The sequence below is a fragment of the Lactuca sativa genome, chromosome 7, assembly GCF_002870075.4.
Source record: "Lactuca sativa cultivar Salinas chromosome 7, Lsat_Salinas_v11, whole genome shotgun sequence".
Classification (NCBI taxonomy): Eukaryota; Viridiplantae; Streptophyta; class Magnoliopsida; order Asterales; family Asteraceae; genus Lactuca; species Lactuca sativa.
Genome location: NC_056629.2, coordinates 50,722,406 through 50,742,154, shown reverse-complemented (window position 1 = coordinate 50,742,154; position 19,749 = coordinate 50,722,406). Strand labels below are relative to the sequence as shown.

At 35.9% G+C, this 19,749-nt stretch overlaps 1 protein-coding gene across 3 annotated transcripts; it reads right to left on the bottom strand.

The window, feature by feature from the left end:
- Positions 1 to 964: 964 nt before the first annotated feature.
- Positions 965 to 7,891, bottom strand: LOC111905023 (vacuolar protein sorting-associated protein 54, chloroplastic). 3 transcript variants are annotated; one of them, XM_023900722.3, is made up of 20 exons: positions 6,617 to 7,889; positions 5,970 to 6,032; positions 4,812 to 4,891; positions 4,616 to 4,733; positions 4,469 to 4,543; positions 4,234 to 4,390; positions 4,018 to 4,106; positions 3,685 to 3,926; positions 3,426 to 3,597; positions 3,265 to 3,348; positions 3,012 to 3,188; positions 2,853 to 2,941; positions 2,613 to 2,766; positions 2,451 to 2,532; positions 2,238 to 2,317; positions 1,976 to 2,137; positions 1,819 to 1,886; positions 1,630 to 1,710; positions 1,286 to 1,496; positions 965 to 1,185 (listed from the first exon to the last, which is right to left on the bottom strand). In XM_023900722.3, exons 1-19 carry the CDS (start codon positions 7,409 to 7,411, stop codon positions 1,355 to 1,357), a joined length of 2,910 nt encoding a protein of 969 aa, XP_023756490.1. In that variant the 5' UTR covers positions 7,412 to 7,889; the 3' UTR covers positions 965 to 1,185; positions 1,286 to 1,354. The 3 variants fall into 3 exon arrangements, with proteins under 3 accessions (XP_023756490.1, XP_023756475.1, XP_023756482.1); XM_023900707.3 differs by having other exon boundaries at positions 4,616 to 4,891; positions 6,617 to 7,890; XM_023900714.3 differs by having other exon boundaries at positions 965 to 1,496; positions 4,616 to 4,891; positions 6,617 to 7,891.
- Positions 7,892 to 19,749: the final 11,858 nt, after the last annotated feature.

Below are 19,749 nucleotides of genomic sequence, written 5' to 3'. Positions count from 1 at the left end.
TTTCCAATCTGTTACAACACCAACCATTTACTATGATAATCTCAGTGCGACATCCTATTCTGCCAATCCAGTTTTTCACTCAAGGATGAAGCACCTTGCTTTAGATTTCCACTTTGTCCGAGAAAAGGTTCAACATGGCTCTTTTCAAGTCCAACATATTGCAGGTGATGATCAATTAGCAGATGCCCTCACTAAACCTCTTCCAAGCTCACGTTTCCACTATCTTATTTCCAAGATTGGCCTCATCTCCGGATCGCCCATCTTGCGGGAGCATATCAAAGATATAACACCCATGTGTGTATTTACCTTGTCAAAAGTTGTTGTATTCCTCCACAAATATCTACCATATATATCTCATTTAGTTAGTTTTACATTGTATTAGATAATAGGGCTATATTCGTTACTCTACAAGTGAAATCAAGAAATCAATTCTTCTTCATTTTTTATTCTCTTTTTATATATATATATATATATATATATATATATATATATATATATATATATATATATATATATATATATATATAAAGAGAATAAAAAATGAAGAAGAATTGATTTCTTGATTTCACTTGTAGAGTAACGAATATAGCCCTATTATATAATACAATGTAAAACTAACTAAATGAGATATATATGGTAGATATATATATATATATATATATATATATATATATATATATATATATATATATATATATATATATATATATATATATATGTGTGTGTGTGTGTGTGTTCTTTTTGGCATTTTTATGGTTTAAGCTTTCTAGTTTCATTTTAATTTATACAACACATTTACCATGTCTACTCCCACCAAACCCATTCACATGCTTCCCCTCATTTTCACCCATCAATGTATTCTCATCCTTTCTTTCCAACAATGATTTATAACATTTGTTATTTATCATCAGTTTTATAGATGGGTTAAATCATTGTATTGTATTGTACGGTTTGGATACACGAATTGCAATAACTACAATCTGCCAAGAATATATATAACCACGAAAAGTAACAAAACAAAATCAAACACAAAATGAAAAAAAAAGAAAAGAAAAAAGAAAAATATCAATCAACTTCAATCTTACATCTCTCTTATCTGTACCCATTAAGTTATACATTCCCGTTACCAAAAGTAGTCCTCAAAATTTGTATTTTTGAAAATTGCATCATATCATCATCAAGCACCTGCCAACCAATATCTCACAATTACTACCCTCTCCCTATAAACAAATCATCTGAGAGATACAAATTACAAGGGCGTTTACGTCTTTTTTTTTTTTTTTACCTCCAATTGGCTTTTGCTGTTTGTTTGTGTAATGAATTAACTACTACCCATAATAATAATAATATACTATTATTGATCAGCAGCTTCAGCAGATATTTTTTGGACCAAAGACTCAAGTTGACCTGCAAGTGGGGCCCCCGACTCACTACTTAACTTGGCTGATGGCAATGATCTTATGCATCCAAGGATATGCTGGATATCACAATTCAGCCTATAAACAACAACAAAAAAAAAAACATAATTAAAATGCTGAATCGTTTTAAAGAATTTTGCACAAATGACATAAACGCCCTTGTCATGTAAACTTGAGGTAAGTCATAATTTATATATAAAAATGCAAGAACCTGGTCTTTATTTGTTGATTGGTAATATCCACGTGTGAAAAAGCATCAGATATTTGTATGTCAAAGATGATTGTCACTTCTCTGCAAGAAACATTAATCATATGGCATGTACTCAATTAAATCAAGTCAAAAAAGAAAAAGAATTTTATATCATGATTAAAAGAAAAAGAAAAAGAAAAAAAGGCTCACTTGAATATTTCTTGAACATCAGCTTCATGCAAAGTTCGTGAAAGCACACGTTGAAGATATCCAACTTCCTAAAAATTAATTACATATTCACCAATAAAGAAGAGTAGAAAAATATTATAATTTATTAAATTAATATATAAAATTATTTATTTATTACCTTGGTGAGGGATTTAGCAAACTGACTGGGTTGTACATCAGTTTCATCTGATCGATTCCATGTTTCAATAATTTGAGGTAATCCACGAAGATGAACTAACAGCCTTTCCCTCATTATTTGCACCAGTTTTGTATGTATCTCATCTCTATGCACTTTATAATCCTAAAAAATTTATTATTTCACAACTTTTAATTTAATATTTATACTCACTTTATAACACCCAAGAATGGGAGAAAACTTTGTAAAAGAGTCTATTTATTACCTGTGATACGCGTTCAATTTCTGATAACAGCATTACTTTTCGTGTCTCAGGTACTTTCAGGAAAAGAATCCTCCTAATTTCTTACATACATACATACAAACACATACACACAGATGAACAAGTTATTATTATGTGGAATGTAAGGATAAAATGGTGATTTAGTTTCATTCAGACGTTTTATTAAGTCTATAAATAAAAGCAAAAAGCACCTACCAGGGATAATAGCATGCACAAAACTCACAACCTGACTTGCCAATGCCAGATGTTTTGATGTAATCGACTTTAAACCAGACACCTGGAAAATCCCAATTAAACAGGATTTAAAAAATATATATATTTTTTTTAACAAAAAAAAAAAAAAAAAAAAAAGGTTACCTGCATGGCACCAGCACCAAGAACAAGCTGACAAGCCCTTGTGTTGAAAAATTTCAACATTTCAAGAACACGATGAATAACTTCAGATGAAAGTGCTGGCAAAACAGCATTCATATCAATGTACTCTGATAACATCTTCAACAAGATTAACCCACTGAAAAATAAGAATAAAAATATCAATATTCTATAATTCTACATCAAATTCATATATAAATTAGCTTAGTTTACACGATTACTAACCAGTTTACCATGTGGTACCCAACACCTCTGAATGAGATCAAATGAGCACCAGATTTTCCATGTTCATTCTTTGTTTTAACATTATTAACCTGAAACACACAGAATTCAAATAAATAAAAAGTTATAATCAACTTCATTCTATTAATAAATAAATTCCACCTGTCCAGTGGTATCCACAATTCCATCAACAGCCTGTTCATTGTAGCTTTTATCATCGGAATCACCAACTCCTATAGATTCCAAGCTGAAAAGGGAATCCACAATTCCCTGGAATTCATTAGGCACATCTACTTCAACCCATGTTTCTTGATCAAGCACTGCTTTCAGTTTTGTCATCTATAATCAAACAAATTGTTGTTACTTGTTAGCATTCCTATTATTTAGATATTATATTTGATAAATAAAAAATTACCCGAGATTCATGTTGGAAATCAACAAAAGCTTTGGCTTGAGACTGTAATGTTCCACGGATGCTATATCCCAACCTTCCACCAATCTGTATATGATTTAAAAAAACATTAAAGATTAAAATTTTAAACATGTAATTCAAATCTTGAAACTATTAAATTTTACCTTCTCTGTTGCAGTAACAAATTCTTGTGACACGTTATATATTTGTAAAAACTCTTGAAGCCTTAGCCTTGGATGCAAAAGAGCACGCACACCAAGAAGTTTTGCCCATCTTCCATGAGCTGCATCACAAGCTGCAAACACTGCTTCTGTGTTTTCTCTCAATACATCAGCTCTGTTAAATGACAAATTTACCCTTGTTAGAAACTTTCTAACAAATAAGCAAGCAACATATCTATATAGTATAACAGAATCAGATCACCTGAAATTTTTTGATAAATTTGAGGGACTTGTGGCATCGTTTGATTTTGGTTGGATTGGGGACACCTTGATAGAATTCCTAGGAAAGGATCCAGACTGAGAATCACCCAGAGGGGCATTTTCGGAATTTAAAGCACCATGAGCAATTGCAGCAGCAACTGAATCAGCAGCATAATGACCATCAAGATTGGACATTATCCATTCAATGGCTTTTTTAACTTCAGCAGCTCGAAGTAAGTGTGCCTGCATTCACTAATAGAATATAAATCAAGTTACATTTTATTGATGAATTAATTTAAAAAGAGTCTAAATCTCCAATCACATCACACATTACCTGTACAATCTTGAAAATGGTGCCAAGAAGTTGAACAAAGCTTTCAGAAGACAAGCTTCTTAACTTACTTGCAAGTGATGAGCCTCCACCTGTGCACCAAAAACTAATATTTACACAAATTCCATACTTTTTCTTTTCTCTTTCAGTGTTTTGAGTAAATAAGGGTGAATAATAGGTCTTCTGAAAGATAAAAAGTAGTGAAGAATATATGCACACCATCTGAATCAACAATTCGATCGTTTGATTTAAAATCAGAGTCTAAAGGTCTTGCAAGAAGAACAGGAAGCAGCTCTGCAACAACCGATTTTATAGCAGTTTTCATGTCAGATGTAACTGTATCGCGATATATTCTCAAAACAGTTGGAAGTTTTGCCTGAAAATTAACAAAATAGATAAGAAATTTGAAATAAAAAGATTTCTGAAATATATTAAATGTATATTTAGTACTTACAGTTCTAAGTAAGCCAATAATAAGAGGTAAAAGTCGATCATGGAAGCTTGAGGTGTCTTCTTCATGCAAGTTTACCTGTATCACACAATTAAATCATTTAGTCTTGTAGTTGTAAATACATCATTTGATGATATAATCTGTTCATACTTCATTATCTTCTCCATTTCCCAGTGGGGTCATCTTTGCTTTTGCTTTAGTTAATATAACCACATCCTTATCTCCAGAATCATTGATAGATGCACGCAAAAACTCTGTTGAAAGAATGCTACAAAAATAAATAATACAAGTCACAACAGAGAATTCTAAAAGAATAAATAAATAAATAAATGATGTGGATACTAACCTATTTACAGAATCTATTGCAGCAGCTACATGATCCTCAAGGTGACGAAAACAATGTAGGCCAGTTAATTGATCCCCATCCTGTAATTAAAGATGATTAGATATATATAACTTACAAGGTGAAATGCAAGAAATAGCAATGTCCTTCTATTTATTTGTTTACTTTGAAATTTCTACCAAATTATAACATTGTACTTTGTGTTTTCATATTTATATAAATTATACTTTGAAAATTTTCTCAGCTATAGGAGTGACATTGATATAATATGGTAGACTTTTTGAAGCATGATGTTGTAAAAGGAAGAAAATGGAAGTGGTATTCTATGATAAATAAATAAATGAAAGTGTGTTGTTATTTCTTCCATTCAACCCTACAATATATTATGAGTTAAGAAAAAGAAGCAAATGTAGAGTCACCCTTGTAAAAAAGCATTCGTTTAAACCCTATGCATTTATATGACATATTAAGTCCAGGGTTATATAGGTAAAATAGCTGTTGGAATTTATCTTTTAAAAAGGGTATCTTTGTCATTGTTTGTAACTTAATTTTGGCCATCTGTTCATACATAAAAAACAATGAACTTGAATAGATTCATTTCAAAAGTTCAACAAAATATGGTAATGAAATGGTAATCTTCATTAAGTTAGAGCTTAATGGGTTAAGCAATTAATCTAGCTGTTTCTTTTTGACTTAATCTGGACAGATTAACTTAATGTGTTAAGCCAAAAAACCTGGCTTGTTAATGTATTCAGGCACCAATTCTTCATCTAGTTTCCCTTCTTTTTATTACCTCCCAACTCTTTTCACATTAAAAATGATAAATACTGTTATATTTGTATGTTGACATATAGCAGAATTTAAATTTGTAATTTTCTGGTAAAAGTAGTTCTTTATGGCAATGTTAAGGTTTAGGTATAGTGAAGCTATAACAAGTATCCAACTAGTTGTGTAATATACATAGAACTTAAGAAACATATTAAGACTAACACCTAGAAGCATTATGGATTGACATATAATTTCTTTCAGACATAAAAAGAAACATATTATGTCAATGCTATTCGCCTAAATAATGATAACTGATGAACTCCTTAATTATAGCAAATAAAACACAAGAAGGAAAAATGTTATCAAGTGTAAAACAGTATGGCATTCATGTACCAGAAAATGCTTCAAATCATCAGTCACGTCTAAAGCTCCCGCACAATCAGCAGATGCAACAAGCTATAAAACAAAATAACAAGAGAATTACAGTCATTTCATAGGCTCAAGCATCATGTGTAGCATATTTTATGATAAATAATGAATAAACAAACAAGAAAGCGATTAAATTAAGGGTTACAGGCAAGATATAGCAACTTACTTATATTATTTGTGTACGCATGCTACTTTCATTTCTTTGTATTATAGCATTGCACGTACAATAAAAAGCTAAAAAGCATGATTTCAAATTCGATTCCTTTTCTTTAACAGCTAATTGGGATTCACTTGAGTTTCTTAGTTTTCATTTACACCTATCTCTACTATAACCTGTTCATACTTTAGAGACAGAAGTGCTAATAGTTTCCCTTAAATACGAGTATAGAGTTCCATAGGTTGTACTTTACTTTCTACATTTTTCTGATTAGTGCATATTATAATTTGAAAAATGGAAGTAGGAAGGAATGAAAGTAGGATGATACAGTAAGTTGTTATTGCTTGCATCTAAATTGTTGTTAAATGTCAATTGATAACAATGTGGTTCAGTCGAGGATTTCCAAATAAGCACACACAGACAGAAACACAAGATAAACAAACAGAAGGGTTACCAACTTAAGAGCAGCAAGAGATTGGTTAACGTATAATATTAGCCTAAGCTTCTCCTGCAGTGCCAACATATCGCTCCGGGTATGATTTAACTCCTGAATTTGGCGAGCTGAATCCACTAAATCTACATCCAAAAGCCTAATCGTCTCCTTCAATTCCCGGATCCGACTACACCCTTCAACAATCTTAAGATTCAAATCTTCTAACTGACCCTGTGCTTCAAAAAACGAATTGGAACGCAGCGAGATCTCCTTAACCAAATGAAGCTCGACCACATCCAAGTACTGAGACAACTTTTCTTGTAACACGGTGTTCTCAGCGATAGTAGAGAACGGGCTAGCCGCCCTGAAAGTTGCTCCATCTTCGAGTGCAAAATCCTCCTTGAAATACAATGAAGGAACTTCCCGCAAACACGCAACGAGAGCTTCCCCTGCCCTCTCATGGTGATCAATGGCATCCGCATCCCTGCTCTCCTTGTTTGAATGGTTCCGAATGTCTTCGAAACGGCTATGGTGATCGGAGATTGAGGATAAATATGATGTGAAATCGGATCTAGTTATTTCTAAACCAGGGGTTTTGTTGGCGGAAGGAGGAGCAAATTCAGCGACTTGTACAGCAGTTGAAGACGACCACCAACCGACCCAAGAGCCGTCGGAGACATGTGGGTTGTTGAGGATGGAGGATAAGTTTTGGGTACTTGCATCGGAAAGTGATTTCGATAGCAAGGAGGAAGGGGTAGAATTATGTCGATTAATAGGGGCGAACCTTCCCGATCTGGGGGAAGGCTTTGGATCCATTTCTTTTTCACGATTTGTACAGCATCAATCAATCCAGTCTTTACACTTCCAATCTCAATCAAATCACATATACCGTTGTTTCACTTGGATTTGCTGGAATCAGTATTCGTAGATAGAAACCCTAAGAAATCAACTTGCATTGTCAGATCGAAAGTAGGGGTGAGGGGCCAGACGAGACAAGCTGTGATTATACACTCTGGTGCGTGGGTCTCATGTTACCATCATCAATTCAATCCAATGAATTATACCGATCGTCAATATCTCCGGTGTATTTTCTAGCGTTCTCCGAGTCGACAAAAATTCAAAGCAAATAGCCAAATTTGCACACGGCTGGTTTTGAATTTTGGATCGGTTTGTTCGAGATTTGGCTGATCAGTAATCAACCCAAGATCCAATATGAATTTGGTCTTGCAATTGTTACCAGATCTGAAAACCTAAAGTTTTATTCGGGTTAACTGGATGTGTTATTTCATAATTGGATTCAGATTTTGATTAAGAGAAAAAGTTAAAAATAACCAACAAATATTTCTTTTTATTTTTGTCTATTTTTAAAAAAATGTTTTTTTTTTTTTCTAAATTGTCTTTTTATAGTTTTCGATAATATGGAATTAGACCTTCATATGTCACTTACATATGTCACTTACATAGAATGTTCATAGTTTTTTAGTGTCTAAAAGTACTAAAAGTATTTTCTTTTTGTCATCCATATAGATGGTTTTGGTTAACATACGTAGTTCGTGGAGTATCAGATTATCCTTAAGTATCGCCTCATGATCCATTTATTTTCCGTTGACAAGATATGTACAGTCTACCCGTAAAGGTTACTTAGACTCAGTTGGAGACCATGATGTGGCTAGAGATGTTCTTTTTGACGTATCTAGGAGGGTCGAGGTTTCGGCTAGGAAAGAAGCACACGTGAACTTTCTGACTGATCTGTTGGGGGAAGATCAACACTTAGAGTGACATATATTTTGGTTTTTGGGTGGATATGAGGGAAGCATGTTTGTGTGGATCTACCAGGAGTTTCTCCACTAGTGGGCTTGAGGAATAATGGTTTCGTTGTAGGTCAAACTGCTTTAAAAGTCGTCTCAAGTAAAGTGGCCAAACACGAAAAAGTTTGTATTGCTAATCAACATGTGTTTATACCATTTGTTTTTTATACAGTTGATATCCTAGCACCAGAAGCGACGAAGCTCCTCAAACGAGTGCAACAAGTCATGCATTAAATATAATGACATGACCCCTAGATCCATGGACGTAGTTTTTAAAAGAGTTAGTTTTGCAATCCAAAAAGGGATAGCAGTGTAGCTTGTCTGTTTTCCTTTGTAACATCCTGAAAATTAAGGGTAAAAATTTCATTTTTATTATAATCAAAACACCATTGTAACTTTATCCAAACATTTAAAAGTATTTCCAAATAAGACAATTATCAGAGTTCATTCCCAAAGATCACACATTGCGGAAAACACAGGTATATGCGATGCGATCAAGCCTGGCCCTTTCCTTTCGAAACGAAAGTACATGAAACCATAAACCACAATTTGTAAGCACAAAGTTTAGTGAGTTCCCCCAAATACCACATACCACACATACCAATCGAACCATAAATAACATTCATATTAATGAGCCATACTTAGTATACATATAGCACAATCAATAAAGGTGTTATGTGTCATCCATAGTCTTGTCATTATGCCATGGGCCACCTCATGCTCTTCCTTGCCAGGCCGGGGGCCAAAGCCCTAGGTCTTACATACAAGTTCCAGGAGCCACCTCCGAGTCTTCCATGCAAGCATCACAAAGACAACTAGCATACAATCTACACTACTTAACTAATTAACTGTCAGAGTTCAGACTCTGGTCTTGCATACAGTTTGGCAGGAGTCACCTAATGGTCTTTCATACAAATTGTCAAGGGTTACCCTTGGGTCTTCCTATAATACATAAACCAAATGGACCGGCATTGGTTCCTTCGACCCATAGAACAATGAGGAAACTCACCTCGAATGTAGAAGCTCACAGAAAGACATAATTAGTTGTTGGCCTGACGACACCTTCGGGTTATCAAATCAAAATCACCCAATTAGCAATTGGGTTCCATTGTAAGGCCCATCATCCATACTTGGGGTAAAATGACCATTTTACCCCTTACCCATCATGAACCAAAACTGAGGCCCAATTCCATTAACCAAAAGATCCACAAAGGCCCACTAATGGCCCAATTTTCCAAACTGGTCCCAACCTCATATGGGTCTTATCCAAAGCCCATAATTTCCTTAGTTACAATTTAGATTACCTCAAGTACCCCTTAGGACAAACTTGGTCAAAGACAAAAGTCAAAAAGTCAAGGTCAACGGCCCGAGTTGACCCAACTCGTCGAGTTGTTCCTTTAACTCGTTGTGTTTTTCCATTTAACTGCAAAGTCGGGAAAAACCAAGCCAACTCGTCGAGTTCGCTCAAAACCCAACAACTTAATACAATAAGCACTTAATCCATAAGGACCTGACCCCAAAACATAGATCTGACTTCCTTGAGCTGGAAAACCACGTAAAGTTGCCAACTTTACGTTCATGCATGTCTAAATGAAGCTCTTAAGCTTAAAATGGACTTAATAGTTGACTTAATGCATGCATGACACCAAAATGCTCATAAAGTTTGCACATTTAAGCTCAAGGGTACCAAAACCAACTCAGATCTGAAAGAACAAACCCCTTAAATGACTTCACTCCATCATCATCTCAAAAAAAGGCCAAAAACACAAGACCCAAAATGAGGAGATCTAATCATCTACAAATCAAGGTATGAACTTGATACCTCAAAGTGACTACAAGAAATGGAGTGGTTTTGGATCCAAGACTTCCTTCCCAAGCTAGAAACTTTAAGATCTTCTAACTCCTTCCCAATGCACTAAATGAACACAAAACTCTTTTCCAAGGCTCAAATGCTTGATAAAGGAGGCTACAACTCGATTTAGGGCTTTGATAATAGTGGAGGCTGATAAGGAGGCCAAAAAAGGACTTAAGGCCTTTAAATATGGTGCAAGACCCTAAAAATTAGGGTTTCCTTCCCAGCTGTCAACTCGCCGAGTTGAGGCTCCTCAACTTGCCGTTTTTGTTCATCAAACCGGTGGCTAAAAAGCACCTTGACTCGCCGAGTTGAGGCACCTCAACTTGTCGAGTTCCAAAGAGAAATTTACACACTTGACAACCATCTCATATCAAAAGTCAGGCGTTACATCATGGTAATTTTTAACATATTAAATATTGATATGATATTGTATTTAATATCGGTTAAACTTTGGGGAAAATGTTATGACTGACAAATGAACTATTATATTTGTTCATTTTAAGTCACTTAATTTAGTTATTTTTACAGTTACCAACTTGGAGGTGCTTGATTTTTTTTACCAAACTCAAACTTACATTATATATATATATATATATATATATATATATATATATATATATATATATATATATATATATATATTTTGGTTCACTACTTTGATGTGATGTATTTTTTAGAACCCACTTATCATGCAAATCGAGATGTGTCTTCTTTTCATGTTGTTACAGAATAAGTTGTGTCAATATCAAAAGCTAGTCTACACACCTTGAAATCTTTCAACCGAGCAAAATGGATATTTAAACCGGTTATTCAAAAAAGAAAAAACAAATGTGAAAGTAGTTGATTTGGAGAAAAAACTTGCACACATTGTAAATAGGAGTAAATAAATATATATATGTATCATGTCTTGAGTGCATGTGCCTGTCTTTTCATAAATACAAGTCAATATATTCAACAATACTACTAGAAAATTTAGTATTACGCTACCTGGGGTTTTACCCCGTCCCTCGTGAAGCATATTGGCTAGGAAAAAGGTTTTCCTCGCTCAATTAGGCTACATTATGGGATCAACATTAAAGAAGGAGAAAATGTTAATCTTTATGGATTGTATATTACAAAGTGGTCTTAATAATAATAATAATAATAATAATAATAATAATAATACTTGTCCTTCTCATCCCATGTAACGACATATTGATATGGAATGCTAATTGAGTGAGCATGATTTATTCAATTTCTTGGTTATTATTGTTGGATTAAGGTGTCTAAGCTCATAACTAAATTGATATATTCTTGTAATTAGAAACAATATCCTTTTAGGCATGCCGTCATAACTAGAACTTGATTAGAATGACATTTGTGGAGAAAAGATAAAGTTATTAGTTTATTATATGATTAATAAAGTGTAATAAATGAATTGTTGATATATTATATGATTAATATATTAACTGAAAATAGAAAGTTGATTTGTTAATTTATTATGTGATTAATAAATTAATGTGAGATCACTTGTTAAATAATTGATTTGTTAATTTATATGGTTAATAGATTAATGTGAAATCAATTAGAATTGATTATTAATCAGAATCAATATGGAATTAATTCGAGATTAATTGGAATTAAATGAAGGTGCAATATGTGAATTGTAATTGTTCAATAGTTGAACAAAATAGGCAATTCTAGAAACATCCATATCATTGACGGCTTTATGGAGTTTCTTAGGGTTTCCAGAAGCCTCCTGGATGCAGATAAGGAAAGGATTTAAATTGAGATTAAATCCATTATTTAAGTAATTCAAATATTGATTTGTTCCTAAGTTATCTAAACTATAAATAGGACCCTACACTTCAGATCTAAGCTTCTTGTTTCTCATACATACTGAAAGCGTCCTTTTGAGGGTAAAGTTTCCAACTTTACCCGTTAATACTCTCATTTGACGGGTATGGATCAAACCCTAACTCTCTAGAACTTAGATCTTGGTTCACGACTCATCCATATTCCAACTAAAGCATACACACAAAGATCTAGACCTTGGACATCATTTGAACACGTAAAGCTTCTGTCTTTTCCTCCATGCATGGCCTTTTGGTGCTCAAAAGGACAAGATGACATCTTAGAGATTGCATGGGGGTTCCAATGGCATAAAGTTTGCACCTTTATGCCATAACAACCCTTAATGATTCCAGATCTGAAGGTATTCGCACTTGGGACGTCCATATCCCAAGGATCAAGCTTCTTAGACCAAAAACCCAATAAAGAGAAAATAAGGAGATCTAAGAAACTATTAGGCAAGTTCGAGACTTGGTTACCAGAAAATGATGAGGATGGAAGGGAGTCTTTGGATCTACTAACTTCTCCTTGAATCCTCTAGCTTCTTCTTCTCTCACAAGCTTCAAAACACACAAAGATCACTCAAAAATGGCTCACAAGCTCATAAATACATTAGGGTTTCTGAAACTAGGGTTTGGGACTTGGAGGCTGGAAATGAGGCCAGTAAGTGGGGATTAGGATGCTTAAATAGGGTGCAAAACCCCAAAATTAGGGTTTCATCCTGGCAGCCCTACTCATCGAGTTGAGGCTCTCAACTCATTGAGTAGGTAACTTAAAATCCCGCGTCCATTCTGGTTTCTACTCGACGAGTTTGGGGCTCCCAAATCGTCGAATAGCTCTACAAAAGTGAATAAATGATAATTAAATGCGTACCAGGAACCAGGCATTACAATTCTCCCCCACTTGTCTTAGACTTCGTCCTCAAAGTCTGTTGCGTCCTGAATCCCTTATACAACGATTTAAAATCAAATATTCTAGACGAATTCCTTATAAAGTAATTTTAGAAATTTTTTTCTTTCAAAAGATTACCAATTCCTTAGTTTGAGTTCAGTCACACCCGAGAGCGTGCCTGAATCCCTCAAAGCAAGGCTCTGATACCAACTTGTAACGTCCCAAAAATTAAGGGTAAAATTTTCATTTTCAAAACAACAAATCATACAATTAAGTTGTTCCAAAACCAACCTAAGTAATTAAATCAATTAAACATCAGAGTAAGAAAACCACAATTAGCCAATTACAAAAATAAAACTTTTGGGGGATGTTGTGTAGTCACATCGGGCCTGTCCCTATCAAACTGAAAGTACCTGAAACCATAACCATAAAAGTGTAAGCAAAAAGCTTATGAGTCCCCCAAAATACCACATACCATACATACAATGGGCCTCTCTAAACATCCATTGGGCACCACCCAGTATAGATCTAACCGTAACATGCCATGGGCCCCGTCCAACATATTTATCAGGCCCCGCCTAGTATTGGGCCCCGCCCCGGTATACATACAAACATATACAATACATGCAAGAGTCACACAGACAACTAACATCCTATGAACATAATCAATGGGCCGACATTAGTGCCTTAGACCCGCCAAACACTATGAGAAGACTCACCTCAATCCGAAGATATTCAAATCACACACGGATTGCTGCTAGAGGGCTCCTCACACTGAACAAATCCAAATTATCGTTAATTAATAATTAAGTCGATTTCCCATTGTCCAAGGTCCAATTCATATTCTATCATATCAATGGGTAAAAGAATATTTTACCCTTCCCACATATGACCTAACAACTCATGGCCCCACTCCCAAAAGACCCAAGGCCCATAAATGGCCCATTATGGCACCTTGGTGCGTACGCCCCGCATACTAACTCAGTACGCTCGACGTACAATGTTGAAATCCAAAAACTCCATTTTTATGTCATATTACTTTGAGACAAAATGTCTAAATCCTCACGTTCAAGCCTAATAGACATCTAGAGTCATAAAGTTCTTAACTTTATAACCTAGCATGACTTAGTAGAGCCCAACACCAAACTTAAGCTTCCTAACATAACAAAATGACTAAGGACTCACTCAAAAGTGCTTAATCCTTTACGACTTTACATCCAAGGCTCAAATCCAATACTAATGGGTGTCTTAATCAATAAATTCATCAGCTTGATGCCTTTACATGGCTCTAAGAAACCTAAAACCCAAATCTAGTCTACTAGCTTCACCAAGAGGTCAACAACTCATGCATGGTTGGTCCATAACCATCAAGATGCAAACTTTATGAACAAGGAACCTCACAACATAAAAATGAACAAAATAAAACTTCTGGAGTGGCATTTACTCTCAAGAATCAACTCATGGGACCAAAAAGCACAGAAACCCACTCACAAGCAAGATTTACCAAATAAGCCATCAAGTTTGAGACTTTTTACCTCCATAAGATGCAACAAGGAAAACCAAGCTAGGATTTACAAGATCTAAGTAATCCAACTCTTCTTCCAAAGAGTTCTCCCTACTCCAAAGTGCACCAAAACACCCAAAAAAGGTCAAGAAAGTTATCAAAGGGGGCAAGGTTTCGAAATCACAGGTTGAGGGGGATGGAGGCTAAATAAGGGGAGGGTTTCCATGAGTTAAGATGTTTAAATAATGCCTAAACCATAAAATTAGGGTTTGAGTCTGGTAGCTGTACGCCCAACATACTCCTGGTACGCCCAGCATACCACACTGATTATCCGTAATCACATGAGCCTTGTACGCCCAACGTACTAGTCTAGACCCATATTCTTCCTATCTTCTAAAAGCCATAACTTCTTCATCTCGACTCCATTTTCAGCGTTCTTTATATGCTCCGAAAGGTAATGAGAAGCCCTACACTCCTATCAACTCTCATTTGCCTCAAAACCTTCCAAACTTAAATCCTTAATTCATGAAAGGTCTGAACCATCACCTTTACCATTATACCCCTGGGCTCCAAAGCACAAACTGAACTCTTGGATCACATAATCTACATTAACCACATCAAATGGGTCTAAACCTCTATTTACTTAAAGCTAATAGCCTTATCATAATTGATCTTTGGGTTGTGGCCCCGAATTAATAAATGACTCGAAACAGGGTGTTACAACTCTCCCCTACTTAAATTATATTTTGTCGTCGAAATCATTCCTTATTACTTACTCAGCTATCATAATCGATCTTGCCCACACTTTCTGAATTTCATTTAAGATTGAAGATTCATCCCATACATACAACTGCCTTCCAACCCTACTATCCAAACCACATTTCAAGAAAAATCACTTATCCCTTTGAAAGACTGAACCTTAACATTCCGCCCTCAACTAATGATAGAAACCCAATTGCTCTGCTTGAGAACTGAAACAACTACCTTACTCTTCCCAACTGGAAGACCTCAAATCACAACGTCAACCACTCAAAGCAGAAAAACTTCTCGAAGACTGGAACCCATAAATTTAAAACCTTAGAAATTATTCCCTAAGACTATTGATCATTCATTTGTCGTATCCACCCCTAGTTACCGACTAGGAGCACCACTCAACCATGCAGAGGGAATACTCAAAATATACCGATCGTGAATTTCACCCAATCCCAATCCAAAGATTGTACCCAACAACCTTAAATACATACTTGAATTCTTAGCAAGTCATCAACAACCTGATGATGCCACTATTATAGTGATGGTCAATCCAAGAATCTCTCGTTGCATCCAAACCCCTCATCAGCTCAGGTGTACCTCCACCTGCCAAGACACGACATTACAACAAACTCCATGACTCGAGATTTCAGGACCGATATCCAACATTTGTAACCAAGTTCCTAATAGGAGGCCCACAAGAAAACGAGATTCATAATGCAAACATTCAACAAGAGACTTCAGATTCACAACTAATACTTCCAACAAATGTTTACTGTCCCCATGATCCAAATTAGTTGGTCATTAAGTCACCTGACTCCCAATCAATGCATTAACACCCGAACATGCCAATAAGACCAACAATCCGAAACCTAAGAGTCTTAATCAAGTGACTATTGGGTCCCGCCCATATGAATCATACAACTGCTGGTTCACGATGCATTGTGATACATTCTAATCAGTAAGACGATAGGCTCATAGTACTATGCTAATCTTGTCGCTATCCTATCACTGTTCTAAAGACTCATAATAAGTACCTCAGGGCCTAAAGATACTCAACCATCAATCCACCAACTTGCAGGAACCCAACCAACATCCCTCTCAATGCTAACCGAACACAACAAGGGTCATACCCTTTATCACACATAATTCCTTTCACAGCACAAGCTGATATCAATGCAAAACCAGACGAAAACATGGTCACACACAACCAGAGAATGGGATAGACGGTCATACTCTTGTTCCAATTCGAAGGGTATAACCTAAATAATAACCATGCTAATAACACCAAACCAAGCATTCCCATGTTATCTTATTCAATTCATATGTGCCCCTCATGACTATAATCGAGGAACTACCACAATGTACACCCTGAGGGGAGACACATAACCAGCCCTCGATCTACTACATTATTTCTTCCTCACAACCTTACCGAAAGGATGAAGTACCAACAAATCTAACGAAATAATGAACCTCAACCATTAATAAAAAAAAGCCTCATGAACGATCGATGTAAGATCCCACACCTCGATTGAAACTGAACAAATCCTACCTATACGTTACTAGCTCAATAACTTCCAAATTTATTCAGAAACATTGCTAACACCCTGGTTAGACCAATTCAAACACCAACCTTGTCAACATGACATGCCAAAATTGGATTCTATGCATATCCTAAGCTACACTTGAAAAAAACTAAACAATGTCGCTCCGACGTCTGAACTCCCAATAACCAAGGACAGCTGCCAACCCGAGCTTGCTATGAACAACACTTCCATAACCAACAATTGAGGGTACCTATATCCAAAAACCAAAATGTACAATCTACATATTTTGATGATAGGTTGATGCATCCATTGACTTGAACCGATAAGGTCGAGGCTTCTGAAGAACCTCAATTATTGACGTTGAACGAAATGACCAATGATCAAGAATGCATTGACAACCAATCCAATGACCTAATACACTACTGAACAAAACCCATGTGAAACAACACATACCAAACTCTGAAGCCAATTTACCAATCAACAACTGTTCAGCTTGGACTTTAGATATCAATCTATACAACGAGCTAACAAATCCCTCAACAATCAATACTCAACTTGAGCGACCCAATCACCTCATGATCTAAACATCGGTGTTCCCAAAATGAACCACTGTCTACAACAAGCTTCTTGTCTATAAATCCCTTCCATGAAGACAACCCATGCATTTCTGAGCACATATATCTAATAGCAACCTACTATGGGTCCTCATCTTAACCAAGTCTTGAACTAAAGTCTCGCATACCCGAACCATAGATACCTGTGACCTATTCTTCTAAAACCATGAACTCTAATAGATTGATGATTCTCCAAATAGAATACCCAGTTTTCTCCCACCTAGGGTTCGAACTACCACCAAATGGCATTCCAACCAGGCCAAATCTCCAAATCGGCTCAACCAAATACATAACATCCCATACCTTTGGAATGTATAACACACCGTAAGATGATTCTTCTAGATGAAAACTAAGAAAAATCAAGAAAATTCCAAATCTCAGATGGAGACCTCATAAACTTCCTAATCATAATTGCCTCTAACATCAAGAATCCCATGTAGATGCACAAACAATACTTTTGATAGTCCATTCATAACACCGATTCTCTATCTTAAAAAGGAACTACCACACACCTCTTCTATAAATCTCTAATCATCAGCGCGTCACGAGAATCATTCATATATGCAAGAGGCATCAATCTAATAGTCGGGATACATCAGAGACAGCAAAAGTTGTCATTCCCAATTCACCTCCCTTAATCACATGAAATAATCATCTAGCACCTGACCTAACTATATTTGAATAAAGCAGACCCTTGATCTCATCTCAAGGCAACAATACTACAAGAACCCTCTTGTGCATTTCCACATTCCCACACTTGCCGCCAAAACCGTACTATCTAGCCCCATGTTGGGTCTACACCCCAAATCTGAAAATCACATGACTTCTATCTCTTTCCTCCGAACACGAAAAGCTAGAAAAACACAACCTCAGTTGAAAATAGTGACCTCTCAATCCATCTGCCATTCACTTAGCCTCCGACTGCAATCCTCAAGCCAATCATCACAATCGCTTCCTTCTTGAGTCCCGCGACTCAATCGACACTACCTTGAGCAAGGCCCTCCAGACCTCGAAATCAACTAACTCACATGGGTCTGCACCAATATTGAAACCCAAACAGACATGGTCACTAAGGTCCAAGCAATCACCAGACCTATCCTCAGCCTGAACGATCATAACCGATAAACCGATAAAGAGGAAACACACTGCAACGAATCATAGTGCCAAATTATGCTATCTCCCTTAACTAGTTCTTTAGAATCCCTTAAATTTTCCTCGAGTCGAGTACGGATCCTATGCTTCTAGTAGTACGGGCCCAATACTACCTTCCACACATATCCATACTTTCCTCGAGAATCATCTCGGGTCCTCTGAGTAACTAATCATGTCCACATTCGTCCTATCCAATCCCATACACCCGTTCTCAAAAAAATACAAATCGCTAAACAGTGCAAGCATTGAGTTAAAAAATACTCCCTAGGATTTCCTAGGATTATCTTCACACCTCTCTCCGCCATCAGATGTAGAAAAAATTCCCTCTGTTACATACTAACTACCTCACAAATATAATTACATGCCACAAGCACTAGATAATTCTTCGACTGCAAAGTCTCACCCTACAACGGTTGGACTCAGACAATATCTGCGAAATAGAGTTAAACCTAATGGAGGTCTCTAAAAGCACAAATAGTTAATAATTAGCTGATATTAATTATCTAATCCCTATAACATGTAACCCTGCGTATTCACCTAATAGTAAGTTGATATTAATGGATGAGGTCTCTAAAAGTACAAAGCAAGCATCATTCGAGGTTCGAGTTACCCAAACCAAAGCATAACCTAATCAGGTCATCCTATCCAATATCTAAATCCATACTAGCATGCAGTTCTAAAAGCTCAATCAATAGGCATACACATGCATCTCTCTTAGCATACTATCGTGTAATCCTGAGCAGATCCTTTGCTTAATCTAGCATGCAATTCTCATATACTCATATCAAACATCAAACATAAAACATGTATGGGTATTTTGGGAAATACTTACTTAAGCTTGGCTGATTGTATGCATCGCACCCCCTTCTTCCTTATAAAAATCTTTTAGAATTTTGTTTCTTTCAAAAGATTACCAATTCCTCAGTTTGAGTTCAGTCATACCCGAGAGTGTGCCCGAATCTCTCAAACCAAGGCTCTGATCCCAACTTGTAACGTCCCAAAAATTAAGAGTAAAATTTTCATTTTCAAAACAATAAGTCATACAATTAAGTTGTTCCAAAACCAACCAAAGTGATTAAATCAATTAAACATCAGAGTAAGAAAACCATACTTAGCCAATTGAAGAAATAAAACTTCAGGGGATGTTGTGCAGTCACACCGAGCCCTTCCCTATCAAACCGAAAGTACCTAAAACCATAACCA